The 22,880-nt window shown below is 38.7% G+C and overlaps 1 protein-coding gene and 1 long non-coding RNA gene across 2 annotated transcripts in view; one reads left to right on the top strand and one right to left on the bottom strand.

The window, feature by feature from the left end:
• The window catches only part of lmo1 (LIM domain only 1), a 30,507-nt gene extending 19,061 nt beyond the window's left edge, over positions 1 to 11,446 (bottom strand). Inside the window, exon 1 of the mRNA XM_028441090.1 lies at positions 10,546 to 11,446. Within this exon, the coding sequence (XP_028296891.1) occupies positions 10,546 to 10,567 (22 nt within the window). The 5' untranslated portion in view covers positions 10,568 to 11,446. The remainder of the gene's footprint in view (positions 1 to 10,545) is intronic.
• Positions 1 to 22,880, top strand: part of LOC114458685 (uncharacterized) — a 196,365-nt gene that overhangs the window by 75,310 nt on the left and 98,175 nt on the right. The window lies entirely within an intron of this gene.

A 22,880-nucleotide genomic window follows, 5' to 3' on the forward strand; every position in this document is an offset into this window, starting at 1 on the left:
ATGAGTGAAAACTTCCTTCAACTAAACCATGACAAGATGGAGGTGATTGTCTTTGATAACAAGGAAAAGAGGACAGCTGTCAGCAATTATCTTGAGTCTCGATCTTTAAAAGCAAAAGACCAAGTCAAAAACCTTGGTGTTCTGATTGACTCAGATCTTCCATTCAGCAGTCAGATCAAATCTATCACAAAAACAGCCTTCAACCACCTAAAGAACATCTCCAGAGTGAAAGGTTTAATGGCTCAGAAAGATCAGGAGAAACTGGTCCATGCTTTTATCTCCAGCAGACTGGACTATTGTAATGGTCTTCTGACAGGAATCCCCCAAAAGAGCATCAAACAGCTACAGCTGGTTCAGAACGCTGTAGCTCGGGTCTTAACCAGAACAAAGAGATCAGAACACATTACTCCAGTTTTAAAGTCTTTACACTGGCTCCCAGTCAGCCTCAGAATAGACTTTAAAGTTCTGCTGCTGGTGTATAAATCTGTGAATGGGTTTGGTCCAGAATACATCAGTGACATGTTAGTCAGGTATGAACCCAGCAGGTCTCTCAGATTTATAGACACAGGTCAGATAGTGGAGCCCAGAGCTCACAGTAAACATGGTGATGCTGCTTTTAGTTGTTATGCTGCAAAGAAGTGGAACAAACTACCAGCAGAGCTGAAGTCAGCATCCAATGTGAACATTTTTAAATTAAAGTTAAAGGCACTTTTTTTCTCTACTGCATATGATTGAGAGAGAGATTTTTAGTCATGTTGTTGATGTCATGATGATTTTAATTGATTTTACTGATGATTTTAATTGATTTTTACTGATGATTTTAATTGATTTTAATTGATTTTACTGATGATTTTAAATGTTCTTATTGATTTTAAACAATTGAATGTTTTATCATGTAAAGCACATTGAGTTGCCTTGAGTATGAAATGCGCTATACAAATAAATTTGCCCTGCCTTGCCTTGCCTTAATTTACCATTAGCACTGTGTCTAGAGGCCTGTCACTTCAAGATCATATCTTTCAAGAATAGGTACCGTTGGTTTTCCTCAGCCTGAGCAGTCAGTCAGAGCATGTATTTTCCATTATAGATAGTATCCAATTTCTTTACCCTATTTACACTCCCATCCTTACCACTATCAATAATCACATCAGTCCACTAAGGTTTGTGATATACTTAAGAAAACACCAGCAATGCCCAATGTTTGAAGAAGAAAAAAATGCAATCATCCGTCATATGACTCGCCTTAAACTCCTCAATCCTGTCAATATCACTCCAGTGTTTGCTTCTTTGTTTCAAACAACGCATGCGGATGCATGAAATACAGCCTACATGCAGTGCAGTGTATGTCGATCATATCGTGAAGAGACGAGTATAAATCAAGGAATGCGATCATTCCTTGTTTGCTACTTGGATAATATTTACAGATCTATTGCTGCTTTAATGCCCATGTTATACAACTGTGTCTCTGTCACAACCATTATTAATTGTTATCAAAATGTCTTTCGGTAAATTCGCCCTCAAATTATGGGATCCCATGCAGATGTCTTGCCATTGTGTGCATCAGTAAGACTGTAATTGAGCCCATAGGCCTGTTTTCTTTGGGCAACAAAAAAAAAATACAAGACATCTGGTGGTAATATCAGCAATAGTATGACTAGCCAGTTTAGAGCCGACCGACGAGCTTGTATGGAGCGATAAACAAATACAAGATCAGTGATTTATATTTAAGTCATTAACTGAGCATATGTGAGGAATCAAGCCAGACATGAACACAAATATGCCGCACACACAAATATAATATAGTGCAACTTTAGTGCTACATCAAATTATGTAGTTTCCTACAAGACTCAAGTCAATATTGCATTTCATTCTGGCTGTTTTTTTCTTCTTATGATCTGTTCTAAGAGCTTATTTATATTACAGTATGGCGTGCTAGTTTTCCAGAAGGTTGCGTATGAATGCTGGGGTCTGTGAGGCGATTTCTGGGACTGTATGCTTGCTATGATTATGACATAATTAACACCCACAGTGAGTGGGAGAGGGAGCAGGCAGGGCTGGTGCAGATGAGGAGGGGACTGTTCATTAACAAGATGCACTCTCTCAAACTTTGCAGCTTGCTGTAGCTAATAAGCCCCGCTGAAACGGAGCCCAGCCGTCCCTTACATTGACCCTGGCACTGCCCAGGATAAGGGAGGGTTTTGTCTCCAGGAATAATTGCTCTTTTCACATGTTACAAGTGTCCTGACCCCCACGGTCGGCAGCCACTTTCCCTACCATAATTACTCCTGATCCGCTCCAAATGAGTCAGCCGCATTAGGGCTGCAATAACACTGGCCCAGCTTCAAGCGCGGCATGGGTAGTCTCAGCAGAGCAGCCTGGAACAGGACTACCTTTTCTCCCTGCCTACGGTCATTTCCATCACGTCAGAGGTGCATTTCTTACACTTGAAGTCAGCACTAAGGCTCTGGGCCCTTTTCTGAAGCTTGCAGAAAGCATTGTTAGCTCCTGGTGCACGCTGCTCACTGTGGTTTGGCTGCACACTCCTTCCCAATTAAAGGAAATTCCACACTTTTCAGCCCCCCATTATTTTTAATTTATTCACATGGGGTTAATTAAAAGAAATGTATCACAGAGATATGCAACAGCTTTCTAATTAAATTCATTGCAGCTTTTTTTTGAAAGACATAAAACTGGCAGAGTTTCCAAATTACTACAGAAGGCAACTTGTTCCAACACTTGGTTACTCAGTAGTAGGTTGAGATTAGAGCTCTGCAAGGTAAACTGTCGACAGCAGTAACAGAGTGAGGAAGGGTAGAGAGGGGAAAAGATGAGCGAGGAGGAAAATACTTTAAGAATGTTTACGGTTTCATTATGCATGTGCAGCTCAAATAAACCCACGAGAGCTTTTCAGGAAGAAATATAGACACTCAATATTGAAGGAGGGAGTCAGAGATTTTACATTTGCTTGTTACCAATCAAATATGAATGCATCAGAGAGTTATGGCATATTTTTGAATGGGGTTTTCAATTCTTGAAACCTGCCAATTGACTATTTTTCATCGAGCGGTGTGCCGTAAATAACCCAAAAAGGTGAAAGCATCTTCATCTTCAGTCCTTGTACGACAGCTAACTGCCATCTACGTTTGGGATTGAATAAAGTAAAAAAAAAATAAATAAAAATCCATCTGTACTCAAACTATCTGCTTTGAAACTTTCGTTGGTGAGGAAAGCTTATCTGACACTTTTATGATTCCTGTCATAAAAAAAAGAACCTGTCCCACCTACTTCCCGCCATCCAGGAAAAGAATGCACAAATACTTTTTAGTCCACATTAAAAATGCATTTGCAGAGGAATAAATGCAGCCCTCTAAAATTTGTGTCACTCATGAGGTCAGGAAGTGATGTAGAAAATCCTTCCCACTTCCCAGCAATTACTACACACTTATTTTTTCAAAAGATATGCCAGGAGACAGGTGCGCCGCTCAAGCTTTTCAGTGTGAAGAAAATAGAGAGAAAGAAGGAACTGTGCCCTGTGTGAGGTTTTTTAATATTGAATAATGCAAATTCCTTACTGGGGGCAGTTATTTGGCAGCATGAGCGTCTAATGTCATTCATGCACCCACTCCAACACCTGATGGGGGTAAATAATGAGAGAGGCTGGGTGGGTGTGCAATTTGAGACGAGGTCTTCATAAAGACTTTGTGTGATGTCATGTGGAATAGTGAACAAAGCCGCCTCATGTCATCAAATCTCTCAAGAGAGAAATACTATAGATGATATTAAATGTTTCATTATAAAAACGGCTTTAATAAAACACTTTTTATTACCTTGTAATATAAAAACTGACCCTATTTTCCCAAGGGGTAATTCATGTTACTGGATAACATCAAAAGGCAATTTAGCTCAACTGGTCAATTATAATGAAATGAAAGAAAATGAAAAGTGATGTTGAATACTTGCAAGAGGTCGCAGAGAAAGGTCTAAGTTTGTATCCGTTTTATTGGGGCTTTGATGCTCATCACTCGGGTATCACCGCAGATATAACCAATACTGTCACCTTTTTGGGACTAGCAATACATTTCTATCCCTAGAAGTCAACGAATCAAACCTACACTTTCTATTTACTTTTTTGAAATTGTAATGGTAAATGTATTTTATAAAGTTTTACATTGCTATTTTCAATTGACTGTACCAAAAAATGAATATAAACATTTACACTTTTGTCTGAAATTGGATAAAATCAGAGCTTTACCATTAGATGGTAACAATGAGTTCTATCGTTAAATTAAAGTGATTTATGTCTGTTATTTTAGTGGGCAGCTACTACACATGACAGTCACTATTAACATGTTGGATTCTGTATCAAAAAGCAACAGTTGCATCTGGACACTCAACCTAGCAAAGGAAACAAGTGATGTAAATTCAATAAAGTATTTTGGAGTTGGGCTACACTAGCAGCCCCTAGAGGTTGTGTTGCTCTTCACACCTACAGAAGCAAAGTGTCTTATTTTAGATAAACAGCACCGCCACCCTCAGAGCCCCTCGCTGTAGAAGTGTGAAAACAAGGCAACAATCATCATCAGGGTCTTTGAGAAAAACAGAAAAGCAAAAAAAAGGAAGCATAAGCCTCTAATGACACTGTAAAAAAAAAAAAAAAATGCTAAAAATGCAGACTCCTTTATGTGAATTAGTGCCACAGTGCAGTTATCATTGTTTCCTTGCCCTAGAAATGTTCCTGAAGTATGAAGTTAGGGACCTCGGTGGAATAGAATAAGAAACTGCCTTCTTCAACAAAATGCTAAATACAAAAATAGAAAATATATCTGATGGAGAACACCTTTGCAGACTTCTTACTATAATCTTGCATGTCAAAGTTGGGTCCAAACCGACATCTTGTGATTAATGTGTAAAACCACACATAGTTGAACAGTCGCTATCAGTCAGAGATCTGGTTAATAGCAAAAGCAGCGAGAGTGTAAAATACTGGCAACTCAGTCACGAAGTCACAGTGAACATGAATGTGTTTCGGCCAATTCAGACAATTTAACACAGTGCAATATGTTTGTCCTCATTGTTCTCACTGTGTATTTATTGTCTTAGTGGCTCCCCTTGTAAATACACTTATATATCTTTCTTTTTCTTTTATCTTTATCTTACACCATAAGAGTTGTCTTTTAATTTTTTCGTACGTTGTGTATAAAGACAATAAAAGCATTCTATTCTATATAAGATCAGCTTTTCTCTACTACTGCCGTATGTAAATATATACAAAAAACTTTTTAAACTCCCTAAATAACAATGACCTTGATAATCTGCTTTGAAAGAGATGAGGTGGGGTCAAACAAGGCCTGCTTGGTGCTGAAAGAACAAAGGTCACCTAATGACACGGGGATGCATTAAAACATTAAGGGGGCATTCAACATGACATGTTTATGAATATTGCATAGATTTACATGATGATTTCTTTTTTTTTTTTTTTTTTTTTAAATTTCCTTTTTTTTGTCAAAGTTATTTCAGTTGTCATTCATCACTTAAACAATTTGGCACTGAGTTGCTGACAAAACGGCTGGTAACAGCGTTGTTTTGACATCTCCTCATCCTCCGCGGCATGTCATTCCTCATTCTCAGGTCTCCTGCGTTCATTCTCTAAGCCTGTGATGAAAGATTAAAGACAAATGAATTGGGAATAGGATTTTTACAGTGCATTTAGAATGCCGAACAGACAACTTGCAATAAACGGGTCACTGCAAAACTGAGTGAAGAAATGTGACATTTGCAGAGAAATGTGATTTTATTTTTCCCCCCATTAATGACATACACATCTCCAACATTACTAACACTAATAAAGGTTAACTTGTACCAACACATAAAGGCAAAATCTAGTCCAGACACACAAGATGGACTATTTTTTCTGCTCCAAACAGTGACAACATTTTTTTTTAAATGACAATAACTGGACTGTGACGAAGTTAAAATACATTTGAACAAAAATTACATCACAATATATTGATATTTTTGTAAACTAACAAAGCAAAACTATAAATTCCATCACGAGATTCAATCAGAACTCATGTTATTTTATGTGATCTTACGCATTGATCACATCAACCTCTGTCTGTATGTATTTATAAACATTAATACCATCCCATATCAGGTTGATTAATGGTCAATTCAATTTTAAAAATGTCATAAAACACGTATGCTGTATATTTTAGTTGACGATATCTGTAACAGATTTAGTTGACTAAAATCTTAATGTCATTTAGTTGACTAAAACTAAACTATAACTGAAATAATCCTGATAAATACAACTAAAACTAAGTTGCATTTTAGTCAAAAGACTGTAACTAACGCTAAATCAAAGTATGAGGTCAAAACCAATACTGGCTCCAACAAGTGTTTTGTGACTTTACAGTAAATGCTTGTATGTTTGGGACACTGGTGGTCATCCTGGTGGGAGGGGTTGAGTGTGTTTTGTCACCAGCAGTTCTCTTTGATGAGCTTGGAACAATCATCACACACTGTACATGACAAAAGCAACAATAAGAGCTATATCATGGGCTCATTAGAAGTCAGGAAGCACATGGATTCCAGCATTAATGTGGCTTTAGGGCTTAGTTTTTACAGATGTGAACAGTTTAGCGCATTGACAAAGAACGTCTTTGTGGTGAAACAAGTTATTTAAAAACTGTGGCAAAACCTGCCAGAAAGTTTGGGGATTTAATGAAATTTTCCAATATGTTTGTTCTTCAAATATATTGCAATATTCAACTGTTTTTGTTCTGGTGGTCAGTTTAACCTCATAATAGAAATATGTGTTGATGTTTAAGATGGGATTTAGAAAGAAGAAAAATAGCAGGTCACAGACGGGACGACACAAGAAAAAAAAACAATTGTAAACGCCTCCTGTCTGTGATGCATGGGATAAAACCACAGATCTTGTGAGAGTCTGTGAGATAACATGGCTAACATGTGGCCTGTGATAATAATAAAAGGGATGCTCTCACAGCTCAATAGGGCGTAATTGAGTTTGTGGGCCACACTGATGAGTGCAGCCATTTACATCTAAGTCAGGTGGGCACGCTCGCTAACAGCAATCTCTTTAGGTCACAATTCAGCTTCTTTGAGTTTCATTTAGATTGTGAAAAATGATACAAATCTGTGACACTAATAAACGTGAAGCGATTGGGGCTGATAGGGTTCTTAAGGTTTAGTGGTGACGGGGGGGGGGGGGGGGGGGGGACTGTTCTGTGTGAGAATTCTGTGATTGTAAGATAAGTGTCAAGATGAGGTGGAATTAAACACTTACATCTAGAAAAATATTAACGTGGATAAATGATAGTTTGTAATTTTGCTGCAATAGATAATCATGTTTTTTAACAAAAAAATTAGAATCATGTCATTGAATCTATATATATATATATATATATATATATATATATATATATATATATATATATATATATATATATATATATATATATATGCTAATGTGCCATAAACAACAAGGTTAAAAGACAGGGCTTTATTTTGATAAGCACTGTCGAAGAATAAAAATTGGAAGAGTGCAGAAGAGAGATGCAGGTGCCTATAAAAAAGTCAAATAATAATAATGGAAAAAAAAAACTGTAGGGACTTAAATATCAGTGCAAGCAATGTGTTTGTAATATTCCTCAAGGCCTAGAGCACAAAAAGCAAATGTAATTTCAATATTTGAAATGTGCGAGTTTAATTTTGAAGTAAGAGCAAACCAATAAGCTGAGAAAATAGCAAATACGAGCGAGCAAATTGCATTCCTTTGTAGAAGTGAAAAGACTTTAGGAACATATAAAAGTAATCTCCAGCTGGAAATTAGAAATCTACCCTCAAAACCAAATAACAGAAAAGAAATATTACTGTCCACTTTCTAAATCAATATAACATCGCTACAAGACGACATTACCATGGTAACCCTAGTAAAGAATGAAGCAATTCTTATTATTTCAAAATAAAAATCGGCGCCTGAAGCCCAAGTTTTATTACAGCAGCCGACAGATCGCCAGTCTGTATTCATCTATAGCATTGCTTTGAAAGCTTATTCTTTATGAATGCTCAAATTGGACTGGACAGGGTGATAACAGTGTCCTAAATTAACCAGCACAGGTAACCAGAATTTTATCAGGGGACAGAGGACTCGTCTTCAGCCCGGGTCTGTAAAGAGTACAGAGAAGTTATGGTAATGTTAAGCAGAAAATATGCCTTCAGCGTGAACCCACTCCCTTCTCCTGCAGTTGGTATGAAGAAAAAAAAAGAGAAAAAGGCTGAGTTGCTCTTTCCTCTCAAATTAGACACAAATTGGAAACCTTATATCGCGGCTTGAAGCAAAATGTTGACACAGGGTATTTCGGTACATGTGTTGCTATTCATTGCTAACTATAACTGCATATTAGGTCATTTCACAGAGCAGTGCCTGTTTCTTTTACAGTCTCGCTCTGTGAACCTGGATGTTGAGCTTCACCAAAGATTACACTTTTTTTTTTTTTTCTTTTACCAAATCGTCTGAGGAAATTATGATTAATTTTCACCGTGTTGACAACTTCCTGTGGGCGAAACGGATCACACAAGGCGTCGCCTACATAGAGAAAATAATTTGTTTGATTCTGACACTTGGTAATCGAAAGCACATTGGATTGAATAACTGGTGTTTTTGGGTGGAAAATATCATTTGTTTACGAGGCCATACAAGGTGAAATTACTCGTACCGAATTCCTCAATGAAGCCATACATGGGGAGCAATGGATGATTAGTTTTTGGACATTGTTACAGCAGTGCAAATTGCTGCAGACATTCTCAATAGATGTCAGGTCAGAGTTCAAGATAAGTCTGCCAAATAAAAAGCACCATTGCTTTGTAGAGAAGTGATCGCTGGCAGAGAACATTTGAACAGACACAATGATGATTGGACATGGAAGAACTAAAGTATGAATACCTAAGCTACTTGCATAAACACACACTGGCTAAATAAATCAATCAGGAGAAACGAGTAATCCTCCACACACACACGAGACCACCCCAGAACACTAACCCACACCTGCTTCATCACAATGGAACACATTATTGTGCACAGGCACTCAGTGAGTACATTAGACAAAAAGGCAGAATTGACAAGCATATAACTTTAGAGCCAATACATGCTAAGAAGCAGCAGTCAAAGAGGACCCTCTCTGTGCTGCTCTGTTGACAACCTGCCTAAAACGCTTGCTGGGCCCAGCAAATAAAGGGTGAAGCTTTTAGGCAATGAGCAGCAGGTGATCTCAGGCTTTCTGCAAGTCCTAATGCTCCTAAAAGCCTCTCTCCCTGGTTCTGTAATTGGGCATCAGTAGTTAATGTAGTATTGACTGCATTACATGCTCCTGTGCATCCTTTCCCACTAATGCCATTTGCATCACCTTGTACATTTACCATATTGCTTAGCCAATAACTGTTAAAAGCTATCTGAATCATGAATCATACAGGGAACTTTTAGCTAGACAGACATCTGAAGGAGACAATTTACAGTTGAGTTAATTTGAGTACATTAGCAGCGTAACATGGATTCAGTCAGACAGACCAATTTATGTCTCTTCTTCACTCCTTTTATGGGTTTTTTTTTTTCACGTACAAGCAAAGGGATGTCCTGCTTAAGATGACTGGAATAACAGTTTTTAAATATATGTAATGGTTCGTAAAGGTTTTTCGAGGAAAAGCATTAGAAGTGGAAACAGGATGTGTTTGGTGGAGGTTGTGAAAGCAAAGCCCAGCATGTGTTCCACGCTGTTAACAAAGCCACTCTCACAACCTGCAGCTGGAGGATAAATTGCCTTCCCTTTTAAAAACCCTCTGAACTGTTGTGTTTTCTAAATGCATTTAGTGTACCTACAGATCCATTTAGAGCTGAATGTGATGGATGCACTGCACATCTCAGTTTAATTCAAAAAGGGAAGGGAAAGGAAGGGGAGTGGGAGGAGGGGGTGGGGGGCGTCATTGAGGCTAGTTTGATTGAAATTAAAATTAATTAGATTGCCTCACCCATTAACCTAAATACATTGAAATAGATAAGTAATGCAAGAAGGGCCTATTTGGATGGAAAGTGAGTGAGCGTTGCCCGGCGCTATCCATAATTTGCGATCAAGTTAAAAGCACTCTGCTGTCATCTCCATCCCGGGCTGATGTCAAAGGCTCCGCCAACTTCACAGAGAGCGAAAAGCACTTAGAGGAGGGGGGGTGTGGAGGAGGGGGGGGAGAGGAAAGGAACGAGGGGGCGCATGCACTGCACACAGCTCCAACTCCTCCAAAAAACACACTGATCCCAGTAAACAGCCAAACTAACCCACACAGCCGTGGTTTTAATGGGAAAAACAACTTCCCGGAGCACAGGAGGAAGAGGAAGGGGCAGACGCACCGTTCCCGCTCCTCGGTGCTAAAAACACGGACTGTGTGGTGACGTGGAGCAGGAGGCTGCGGTTACGCACGGTGTGAAAATGTCCCCATAGATAGACAGAGCATCCCCCCCGTGTTGTCACTCACCCTCTTCCTTGTCCAGTACCATCGTCCTGAGGAACGAGGAGTCCTTCCCCGGGCGGTCCGTCCTCGGCTCCAGCAGCAGGCTGCAGCGCTCCGTCTGCTCGGAGCTTCTCCTGGAAAAATGGCTTTTTTTTTTTTTTTTTTTTTTTTAAACGCGCCGCTGACTAGACGACGACGCCTCCGACCCCCAAAAAAAGCAGGAAGAGAAGGAAAAAAAAAACCCCTAGAAAGATGAGCGTCTGTCTGCACGTTTCCTCCTCCTATCAATGATGATATAAACACGTAGACGGAATACGGCGGTAAACACGGAGAGACCCCCCTACCAGCGCTGAGCTGCAACGCAAACAAACAGCGATCAAACCGCGTCGCTCGCTCTTGATAAATTCCATGCGATGCGAATCAAAAAATCAAAAATAAAAAAAATGAAAAGGAGAAGAAGAGGAGAAAACAATGAAAAGCGGTGTAATAAAAGCTAGAGCCCGACGCTGTGCGCGCACGGCGGTGTCAGACGCTCACACTGAACGGATGGAGCCTCCTCGCTCTTTAATATGCTTCCGTCCTCCAAACGGCAACTATATTCAAACAAATCCAATTGCAAATCTGACAACTGCTAAAAGCAAACTCGCACCGCCTTCTCTTCTCCTCCTGTGAGTGTGGTGTGCTCTGCCTCTGCCTCCGAATAAATGCGCGCAGTTTCCAGAGAGCCACGGATTCCCCTGTTAATTAAATCAATTCATTATGCTCAGATCTGATTAGCAGCCCTTCCCCCCTCTTTGAATCAATTATTCAATACACAAACATAATTGCTTGTGCCAGAGGTGTCTAAGTATTAGCTTATTTAACTCCAAGGACACTAATTACCCCTAGGGCAAGGGAACTTTTCTCATTAATTCTGACAAAACACAAAAGCACAGCTAAGGAAAGGCGTGCGTGCGCGTGCACGTCGGATTGTATTGATGCACGTGCACGCGGGTGCGCGTGACAGGGAGAGAGAGAGAGAGAGAGAGAAAGTGGTAGAGTAACATTGTGAAATAGTGGTGCCTGTTAGTTTGGGTAAACATGAAATAATCTCACGGTTTTTGTTGTTTTCTCCATTTCTTTGTTCGCCCATTTCTACGAGATTTAAAAGAAAATAAGATATAATTGTGGCCTATTTAGCAGGTAATTAGTGTCCAGACACAGTCATTGCACAGGCTGCAGATAAACAGTCGCTTCAAAAGAGACGGCACAACAGATGGGCTGCGTTTTTGATTAGTGGGTAGATAGAAGGTTCACTTTCAAATCTGGTAATATAATTGTTGCCTGTTATTGCCAAGATGAAAGTGTTGCTGTTTCATGGTGGAGCCTTAAATAGGACCACTTTCACTTGCCCTGAGGAGGCTGTTAACCAATTAAGGGTGAGATCCAACAAAGATTAGCCATTTAGGAGCGTGGAGTGGAGTATAGCTATAATGATGCTGGTTCGTCAGCAGCCAGCAAGCTGTCTGTGGTGTGAGTTTGCTCAATCTGTCCCTGCCTTCTGTTACATGTTGTTACCCTTATTCAAAGCACTGACTTCTTATAATATGACAATCATGAATCAACTTCTGATACACTTTGCTAAAAGTCTCTGTCATAGAGCTTCATCACTATGTCTCCCAGACTGATGCATAGATTAGTCTTCCTGGAGGTGCTGCTGTGAATGTTATGGGCTGTGTTCGAAATCGCATACTAACGTAATACTCATACTAAGCCTGACATCAAAATTAGTATGTGGTGCGTTCCAATTAGATAGTATGAAAAGATTTACGACGCAAGAGGTACCTTGATGTTTACTATATCGAGTCATCTTTTAAGTATGCATGGTGGGCACGTAGGGGTGGGCGATATGGGAAAAAAAATCATATCACAATTTTTTCTTTGTAAAATCACGATCACGATTTTATCATGATTTTTTTTTTTTTTTCATTCAAATCATTTAGACTATTTTAAAGTTATTTACTAATAAAACAAACAATTCACCGACTTAAAATCATGGCCCGAAATGGAAAAAAGGAATAAAAGATAATTTAAAGCTTGGGTAGGCGATTTTCTCCAGATACACTTTTAAAATTTTTGGTTGAAATTGTCTTTATGTCCTGACAGAAATTAAGATCTTATGCGCTCTGAAAAAGGAACGAAGAAAATCCATCATCTGTAGCAGCTGTAAACCTATAATAACTTTGACCAATGGAAAAAAATTAAACGTTTTTTTTTTTTTAACCAATCACGTCTCCCTGCTTGTTCTCGATCCCTCACATGCACGAGCTCACACTGAAAGCGCGTCACCGCTAACAGAGTGAAAACAGAGTTTTTAGTCACGTTTTTTAACATATATGATGGTAAACTTTATTGTTTACTTACTGCTGAATGAGACACGAGACAACGTAGTTTCTACAGAATACAAACGATGAGCTGAGGTCCTCTTCAGCAGCAGCTGTGCAAATGCATGTGAGTGCGACGGAGCTCAGAGGGGAGGGGCGAGGGGGGTAAAGGCAGAGCTACATTCAAAATCATGCTAGCTTTTGAAAATCGCCTACCCTACCTTTAAGACAAGTTCATTTTCCAATAATTAAAAAAAATGTATGTAAGCAATTCATCAAACTGGTTCCAAGAACAATTAACATCAAACAAAAAGGCTGACAAGTTATTTTAGTTACACAGTCTTTTTACTTTGTTTAACTAAAGTGGTGTAGCATTAGCATTAGCAACACTTGCTCCATAACAAGGCAGTAGATCAGTCTAGTGATTTCCATTTGTTTTTGAGGTAACACACTCATGGTAATCAGAAACAGAATTAGAATTCCTTTATTAATCTAAGGGGGAAATTGCTTTAAAAAGAAAATCCTATTTTAAGCAGTGTTTGAACACCTCATTTCACACAGTTTGGAAAATCATTTTCTTTACAAGATAAAACGTTAATGCTTTGGTTACAGTAGGCCTGGGTGATATGGACCAATATATATATTTAAATATTTTTACATGAAAAACAATAATGGGTCAAAGTCAGTGGACAAAAATGTCACAAAGAGACTTTTATTAATCACGAGAAGCACAGTATCAACATTTTGTGTCACTTTTGACTATTTCGTTCATTAAGGCTGAAATGTGTGATTAAATTCTGTAGTGTTGCTTTTTTCAGGGCAGCTCTGAATTGCTGAAAGAAGTTTTTTTTTTTTTTTTTTTTTTTTAAATAAATCACATTCAGGACACTGTCCCTTTAAGAAAGTGTAAACAGCCCCGTGAGCCGCAGCAGCAGAGCCTTATCACTGTACTACTGCAGAGCAACAGTTAGTTACAGAAGAGAAACACATGCAGTGTTTCACTGTTTCCTCAAACATTTCTCAGTGCTTCAACACTCAGAACTGATAGTTTTACAGGACAGACAGACATCTGCACTGAGCCTCGGACAGACAGTCGCTAACACACAGGAAGTAGCACAGCCAGAGCCGTAGAGAGAGAGAGTTGCGACAACGGAAGTCCAAAATGCATGACCGTCATGTGATTCATGTAGACAAATTCGTTCCACGAAAGTTATTGGCGTGCAATTCAAATCCACTGATTCCGAGTGACATAACTGAGATTTTCGGTAATTTGCCATTAATAACTGCATTGATTTACAATATTTATACAGTACATGTCATATGTATGTATATATACAATATATGTTTATGTGGTTCCATAAATCTTTTTTTTTTTCCTAACGTAAATTTGTTTTAAAGATTAGTGTAAACAGCTACCGTACCTGCTTTTTTGAAGTAGTTAAGGTCAACATTAATTTGGTTAAAAACTGTGTTGATACTTATTGTATACAGGATGTGTTGCTTTGAATTTTCTTTAATGTTCTTAAACTTGTATGTTATTAAGAGCAATCACATCTCGATGGTTATTGACATACTAATAGCCATACAACTTTTATGCATACAACAACCTATATTTGAGGGGGGGGTTAAAATTCAAAGTAGTTTATTTTCTTTCATTGCAGTATTCCCATGGTAATTAAGGTCCTATATCATCTTAATGATTTAATGTAATCTTTGACTTTCAAAATATATACTTCAGATACCCGTATATATATATATATATCACTTTATATACATGAATACATAACATTTACACATTCAGAATAACTTCACTGTCTACTTTTTGTTTTGCAAAAGGCAGAAATATACCTTTAACTTGCATGTGCAGAAATCTGGAAAAAGGGTCACTAAAATCAAACCACATCCAGACAAGACGCATTGAAAACATATTTATTGTGTTTATACATAAATAAAAATAGAAATTAGATTTTTACTATGCACTTATGCACCAAGATGAAATAATTAAATAAAAGTCTAATAAAGTCAGAAACATTAATAACTTGTGATTCAGTTTTTCTGTGCCTTTCATACATGGTTTCCTTGCATGTAGTCGCCATAATGGTTTGCTGTGCTGCATGGGGATGCTCCAATTGCTCCAAGAAGGAGTGAAAATGTATGGTTTCCCAACCGAAACAGAGAGGACTAAGAAATGGTTAGCCAAAGTCAGCAGGAGCGATCTCAAAATAAATCAGGATTATAACTATAAAAAAAAAATCTGTGAGGTAATCATATTCAAACACTTAATTTGCACTTTTACTGTTTGATTTAAAAGACGAAGAAGGTGTGTGTGTGTGTGTTATTATTAATAATAATAATAATAATAACAATAATAATAATAACAATAGATAAATTACATTTACTACAGAAAAATAAATCACATTTAAAACTATTTTCTCTAATTCTACATCGTTGGATGAAATAGCATTAATAAAATTGAACCTTGTGGTTAAGGCTGTGTGTTGCTAACTTTATCCAGTAATGTTAACATATCCATTAACTGCAAATGACCCCTTAATCTACTAGTTTAGTGGAGGAAAATCCACTAACATGTTTTAATGCACATATTGATGGGTTTAGATACGCTGATAATAATAATAATAATAATAATAATAATAATAATAATAATAATAATATCCAATATGATTATTTAAATGTCTTACCGTTCAAAAGTGCATCACAAACTGTCTACTTCGCTCTAGCTTCAATGGCTGCAATAGTAAACTGCTCACTTCTGGGGAATAATTGAGGCTCGATGAGCCGCCATTGCTGTTAAAAAAAAAAAAACGAACCATTGGAGTTAACAGAGTTGTCACAACTCTCTCTCTATACGGCTCTGAGCACAGCTAACTCTTTGTGTCCGAGGGAAGGGGAGCGTACTTCTGCGCTGTTTAAGCGCTTAATACTGTCATTCTTTGGTGTCTGTAATGCTGACATCCTGACTAGCAAATGGTGTGATTTGCCAGAGAAAAATACCTTTGACTGTGCTGTGTATGGACCACAGACAGATGACGCAGACACAGCACTGCGAGGGTTAAAATGTGCACTACAGACGGTTCTACGATCTCTGTGATTTGGAAGATCATCTAATATTGTGAGATCGCAAACCCTTATGGGCACACTAGTCATACTCAACCGCCCCATGATGCTTTGTGAGCGGAACAACGGAAAAGTCAAACACTCCCTTTTCAAAATAAAAGCACCTCCTTTTGTCTTGTCTTCCATTAGATTTTAAACCTTTTGTAAACATGGCTCTTGTTTTGAAGTTAACCAGAAGTTTTGTCACTAGTTCAATGGCGGGTCTCCAAAAATCTCCGAAATGTCGGCATAAAATGTGTTTTCTGCGAGTTTTATGGAACCAATGACCACATGTTGATATTCTACTTGGTCACTTTCTTGCTTAAAATGCTTTCAGATTTTTCAAAGATAGTGAATTAATGGAGATATTTAGCCTCAGTGTGGTTCAGGTTTTTGTCATTGTTGGTTCAAAATGCATCTTGGTGTTGGATGTGGCTCCGGTCCTGTTCCGAAGGGTCTACACTGCTGACCGGAGCTGAAAACCCGCCTGGTTCTTTAATGGTAGAGGAGGTCTTACACTTATAATCTTACACTTATAATAAAGCTGAAATCAAAGGATAGAGTTGACACTATTTATTACAAACACGTTTTACAAGTGAGTAAGAGTTCCTTCACACAAGTGTTCCAGAAGCAGAAATAGAGCAAGTTCCTGGCTTCCCCTCAGCTTTGTCTTCTTCGCCCCTCCTTGTTCGCTGGGCCCCCCGCCCCCTGACTTCACCTGTGTCAGTGGCCAATGTGATGTGCAACGGTGTGTGAGAGTTGTGGTGTTTCAGACCCATATGCGATGCTAAGTGTACTATTTAGTGTTTGTGAGTGCGCAAATAATATCCTTCATTGGTAAACTTTGAAGTATACTTCAGTGGGAATGCTCATCATCTTAAACATCCTAACCATACTAAAAGTATATAGTAGACAGTATATACTAATTGAGTGTGCAGTGCTTTAATATGCAATTTCAAGCACAGCTAGTGTCCAGTATATGTTTATAATCCATACACTTGGTATATCTGTCCTCAATAATTTTATTTGTGTTGCTAAAGAACTTGAACTTGACAAAACAACGTTGGCTTGTGTGTACTTCATTTTGTGGATCACAGGCCATCCATCCATGGGGTCTGCCGGTGCCTATCTCTGGCTCACACTGGGTGCTAGGCGGGGGTGCACCCTGGACAGGGTGCCAGTCTATCATAGGACCACAGGCCAACGGAAAAAAAATAAACTGTTTCTTTTGAGGGATTGACAACAGTGCCAGAAATACGACAGGCATGATTCTAGGTGTAGGAGGAGAGAAGTTTTGTTATATACAGCCAGGGTTACCGTTATCTCATTAAATGATCCGTAAGACTGCTTTTACATTGTTCAAAGCCTGCAACTAGAAAAAGTGAATGCAGTGGGTACATAGACATGTTTACATGATTCTCGGGCAACATTTTTTCAAATGTTAACATGTCCGTTACGTGCTAAGGTGAGATTTGCCCCCACATGTCGTTCAAGGGATCAAGGAGGGTGGAAATTAAGTGGAGAGCATTATTTTACCTCCTTTTGAATCCTTGAAATGTCTTCACAGTTACCAAAGTCTGTATTTTCATCAGTATGGATAGAAAACATAATACAGGCTAACTTCCTCTAATATGTAATCACATTTCAGAACAACAACTCTAATTACGAAAAAGTGATATCTTCTGTTTGTAGCTACACTGTACATACTTTAGCATCAGGTTCAACGGCTGCTGCACATGGCTCATATGTATCTATTATTTTCTTATTCTCTTCATCTGCATCTGAAACAAACATGTTCAAGGCCCTTTTCATGCAACAGTGCACTACAAATTCATGCTTTAAAGCTCACTGTACATAGCCCATAGGCATAATTTCATTTCTCATGGGAAGCAGGCTGTATAGAGATTGGGTTGGCCCTGAAATCAATGGGTTGATTCCTCTCTGCGCAGCTTTCTGGCTGACATGCTTGACTTTTCTACTCCACGGTCACACAGATTGATGACTTATGACCAAAAAGATGTATGTTTTCTGACCTCTAGCAAAGTGAGTGACACATAATTAATCCAATCACAGAGAACTGGAATGGAAACTAGAAGAATGGTTCAGGATCATAAGGGCCTGACTTCAAATAGCCATTTGACATTTGACTGTGAAGCCCATACACTAAGGGAATGGTGTGTCATGGGTGGGGAATAATAAATGGAGTAGTAACTTCATCCCCAATCACTTCACTGGTTTTGGACTTTCTGTGGTGTGTAAAAACAAAACAAAAAAAAAACATATTTCATGTACATTGAAGTGTCAACATTTGACCCTCAGAGCTGTGAAGGACCACTGATAGCTCAAATATGACCTTGTGTTTCCAGTAAATGTAGTTATGATTCTAGCTGGTGTAGGTGTGCATGTTCTCCTCAGACATTTATAAAGTCTAAGCTACAAACCCTCTTTCAAACTTGCCCAACTGTTGGGTCGGTGGCTACTTGAAACAAGCTCCTGAGTGGATCTTCTCTGATACACTTTTAATTAAAATTTGTTTCTGAGCACGCATTAGCCATGCCCATCTATTTATGGGCCACTCTCAAATGCAGCCACTACAAAACAGTGCTCTGTAATTAACCTCACCTAATCAGATAGCACACTAGTGTTGTGTTCCTATTCGTCCTCAGGCACACAGCCATTGGACAGAGGTTTCAGAGAGAGGATGAGCCCATTCTATAGTTCAGAATGGCTAAGCAGATTAAAACCTCATATCAAACATGATATTTACAGGCAAGGCTCAGAGGAGAGTGCTCCTTTTATGTGGGATGGGGAGCAGCTTCAGGGCCGGGCTTTTAAAGCCATGTCCCTTGATTGTATTCTGGCTAAGTAGGATGAATGGTGCTTTTTAATCAGACTACTGACTGAGCTCTGTGTTGTAAAAGTACAGAGATGGTGCCTGATAGTTAAGATGCTGAATGATATGCTTTTAGTTCAGGCTTCACCACCATCCTCTAATATTTAAATGTGCTCTAACGTCTTTCTGGCTCTTGTAAATATCAGAGTGATTTCTGTTTGTGTTTGCGCTAAGTACTGCAGGATTTCATGGGTTAGAGTGTTTGAAAGCAACTGACACTATCTGCTCCCTGCTTTGGATTTGTTAGGCCTGAGCCTTTGACGCAGGCACTTGTGTTCTCTTTTTAAAAGTATGCACGTCTTAAAGTGAGAAAATCACTGGCTGCTGCATTAAGTTGTATTTAATATTGAGAGACATACTTTACTTTCATTCTTTGACACTTCAGGCTCTGCTCCTCCTAGTGGCTAATTCTGGCAATTTTTTCCTCTCAGGGTTGTACACAAATGGCTGTGATAGGAGACGTTAAATATATCCTATGATAAAGTGTATGCACTTTGAACTCTCGTTTTTGCCATGCTTTTTAAACTGTGGGTGGAATATGGGAATGTATTAATCTGTTTGATGTAAGATGACAGGCTCACCATGTACGCAGTAACAGAAAGGATATAAGCCCTGCTGTTCGCCTAGTCAATTTGAGTTTCATGACCAATCAAATGTAGACAAGGTGTCATTTGGTGGGTAGGGAAGAGGGGAGAGTGAATCCCTTTCCCAAACAGTTAATCCAACTTTAATCCTAGTCATTAGGAATTAGACATGCAGAGCTGTCCGGCCGTGCCTCTAAATTACAATCAAACGGTTACCAATTACACAAATTATTGATGGTAGATTCTCTTTTCAACTGCAAATTAAGGCTATTAAGGAAGGCTCCTTTTTAATGCAAAAGGCACTAATTAACCAACGGATAGGAAATCTGCTGCCCGAATATCAAAAAAGTTCTCAGCACACATTGCGGAAACACAAGGGAACCAATTAGTTTAATTATCAAAACAGCTAATTAAAATTGCACAGTTCCTAATTAGTTCTTTGCTTTAGCCTCTAATTGACAGCATGGAGATAAATGGGCTGCCGATGAAAATAGGGAGAGGAGAAAAACAGGAGAAACTTCGGCAGAATATTTATGCTGACTTTATCTCCGTCTGTGAGGCAGCCCTTGAAAGTGGAAAATTAATGACCTTAATTCTCAAACTGTTTTTCCTCTAACGGTGCTCCCCTCTGCGCTCCTGGTGCATGCTCCTTTGTATGGCCCTGCCACCCTGCCAACTGCTGGAATGGGAAAACGGGGGTACTTGGGGGCGGGGGAAAACCGCGATTCTCATCCTAATGTGACAGCTCCCACCTAACAATAGAGAAAGATGAAAGAGTGGAGCAGATGTAACCACTAGGAGCGTTGCATTATGGGACTGCAGTTCCGTTTCACTTTTTTAAAGTGCTCTTGTCATCTCAGGGGACAATAATTTGTCCTATAAAATGGGAAACTCTTTAGGGACACAAATAATAGGCATTTGATGGATCCAAAAACACCTGAAACACTTCAAACGTAGCTTTGTTTTGCATTTTAGATTGATTTGTCCACAGCCATCGTCCATTGAAAAGGCTATACTGTATTTTAATGTTACCATCTGGTCTGAATGATGAACTGAAAACAAAAACAAAAAACTATCACTCAGATTTCAATCGTTGTTCATAGAATAACCACCCTGGAAAACCTGAACCTCTGTTTTTATTTATTTATTTATTTAACAGTTACAGAATAAAACACATTATGACATGAAAGATGGATAAACAGTGCCGGAAAAGGAAGAAAGATCAAATAACTTATTTGAAGCCTATACTAAATAGTAATCAGTAAAGAACAAAAACAACAGAACTTGAAAAAAAATAAATATATTGTATTAACAAACAATACCCCTTCCTAAAATGTGCACTTCGTTGTACACTTTCCTGTCATCTGAGAGGCTTTTAATTTTTTTCTATGTGTTTGCAAGACCAACCTATGGTTGCCTAATCACATCCTTTGTACTGTATGCAAGTGACATGTGGGCTCTGAAGGCAAATTAGTAGATAAGAATCAACTAATGAGTTTACTTTTGGGACTGTGTTATAATGTAAATTACATTAATGGTCACCTGATGCATCATACGACCAGAGGGCTCATAATGCAAAGATCATTCGGTTAGTGCCTTCTGCATGCAGTGTTAATGCAGTCTGATTTCCCATGCTCTGGTTCAAATCAAGTGTGCTACGTCAGCCAGTTGGTGTCTGGAAAACCGAAGGAGCTTTGTTTGAAGTGGAGGGGAAAGATTTTCTACAAAACTCCATGAAATAATAGTGAGTTGACAGCTGCCCTTCAGATTTCTTTTGTCTAATTCAATGGATAGGACTTCCTTCTCCATGGGGTTTCTCATGTTTTACTCATCTCTTGGTTGAAACTATTGATATGGATGTACTCAGTTTGTGCAGGTTGCCTGAAGTGCATTCGCTAGCATTCACAGGGTAATTTATCCATGATATTCTCAGTTTCAAAATGACACCCTGAAGAGACAGGTTGGTTGCAAAGCCTTGGCCTGAAGGTACTTGCTCCCCATGACTAACAAATGCATGTCTACCACTAATTGATTGTCTTGTGTTTTATTTATGGTGCAGTAGTAATTAGTGGACAGCATAATGTAAGCCATTCATTAGCACCTGGCTACTGCTATAGATTTCCCTGCTTTGTCTCAGATGCACACATCATTAGGGAGAAACAAAGGCTGGGATTTATTAGCATGGCTTCTTATAAATATTCTTAAAGTCAGTGTGCCTTTAAGGAAGAGCGCAGGCCTGTAAAACTTTTGTCAGCATTTGCTCGCTGATTTCATTTTCTGCAGAATATGTTGGGGAAGAGCAGTATAAATTTAATTTTAATTGTTTTGTACACACGCCAGTGAAAAGGAACTGATTGGATACAGTTCAGAGACAGTATATTAATACGTTATTTTCATATGTTAATTGGTTTGCATAATCTCTCCCTTTGCTTGGTTTGGAGGTACCTGGCATTGAGAAGGGGGCTGGAGAGAATAGAAGACTCCAATTTACATAAAACCAGCTCCTCTGAACATTAAATGTTAATGCATTTGCAAGCTGAAGGTGTGTTCAGTTAGCAGAGAGCACATCTTTATAATTTATAGTCCAGCTGTTTCAGTGCTTTCGAGTCCATTTTCCTCCCTGCCCGCTTTTAATGAAATCTTGTTACTGGGGAATTGACTGGAATGAATTGAGATTTTTATCCCATTGACGTCTCACCATGGAAATGTACACTGGCTAAAAGTTTTAATAGTGGGCCCTGGTAATCAGATGTCAATTGTATTCAGCCATCAACAATAATTTAGAGGCTTAGCTTGTGTGTAAGGGACTGAAATTTCAAGATTTTTGACCATCCCTATTTCAGAAATTCCTCAGAGTATGTGATTACTCAAGTTTAGCAGTTTATTGCCTCATCTTTCAATAGCAACTGAAGCACAAAATTCTCATCTAGGTTGCTCTTTTTTTCTCCACTTGAAGAACAGGCCAATATAGACCGCAGAACAGCTGCTCAGATCCCGAGGAACTGCTCTTGGCACTGCAATGTTATTAGCTGCCACCATCATTGTCCACTCACTGTGTCATTTACAGAATGAAAACAAAGTTCCATGACAAAAATCATTGACAAGATGTGAAGTGTGAGAATTGGGTTGTGTACTGAAGTGTGTATCTATAGAAGTATTTGAGCAGCTCGTATATTAATCTTCATATATGTGCAGAAATCCATCCTGGTATGTGGACCGTGAAACAATAGAGTAGGTAAGAGACTATTTGGAAAGAATGAAGCAGTTATTTTTAAAAGGATGGACATAGTACATTAAAGCGATATGCAACCAATCACATGAATGCACTTAAGATGATAAGTCTAAAGCTGAATAATAAAGCTTTGTTACTAATCCGTGTAAGAAATGTCTTTGGGGTCATTTATA

Source organism: Gouania willdenowi, chromosome 3 (genome assembly GCF_900634775.1).
Source record: "Gouania willdenowi chromosome 3, fGouWil2.1, whole genome shotgun sequence".
Classification (NCBI taxonomy): Eukaryota; Metazoa; Chordata; class Actinopteri; order Blenniiformes; family Gobiesocidae; genus Gouania; species Gouania willdenowi.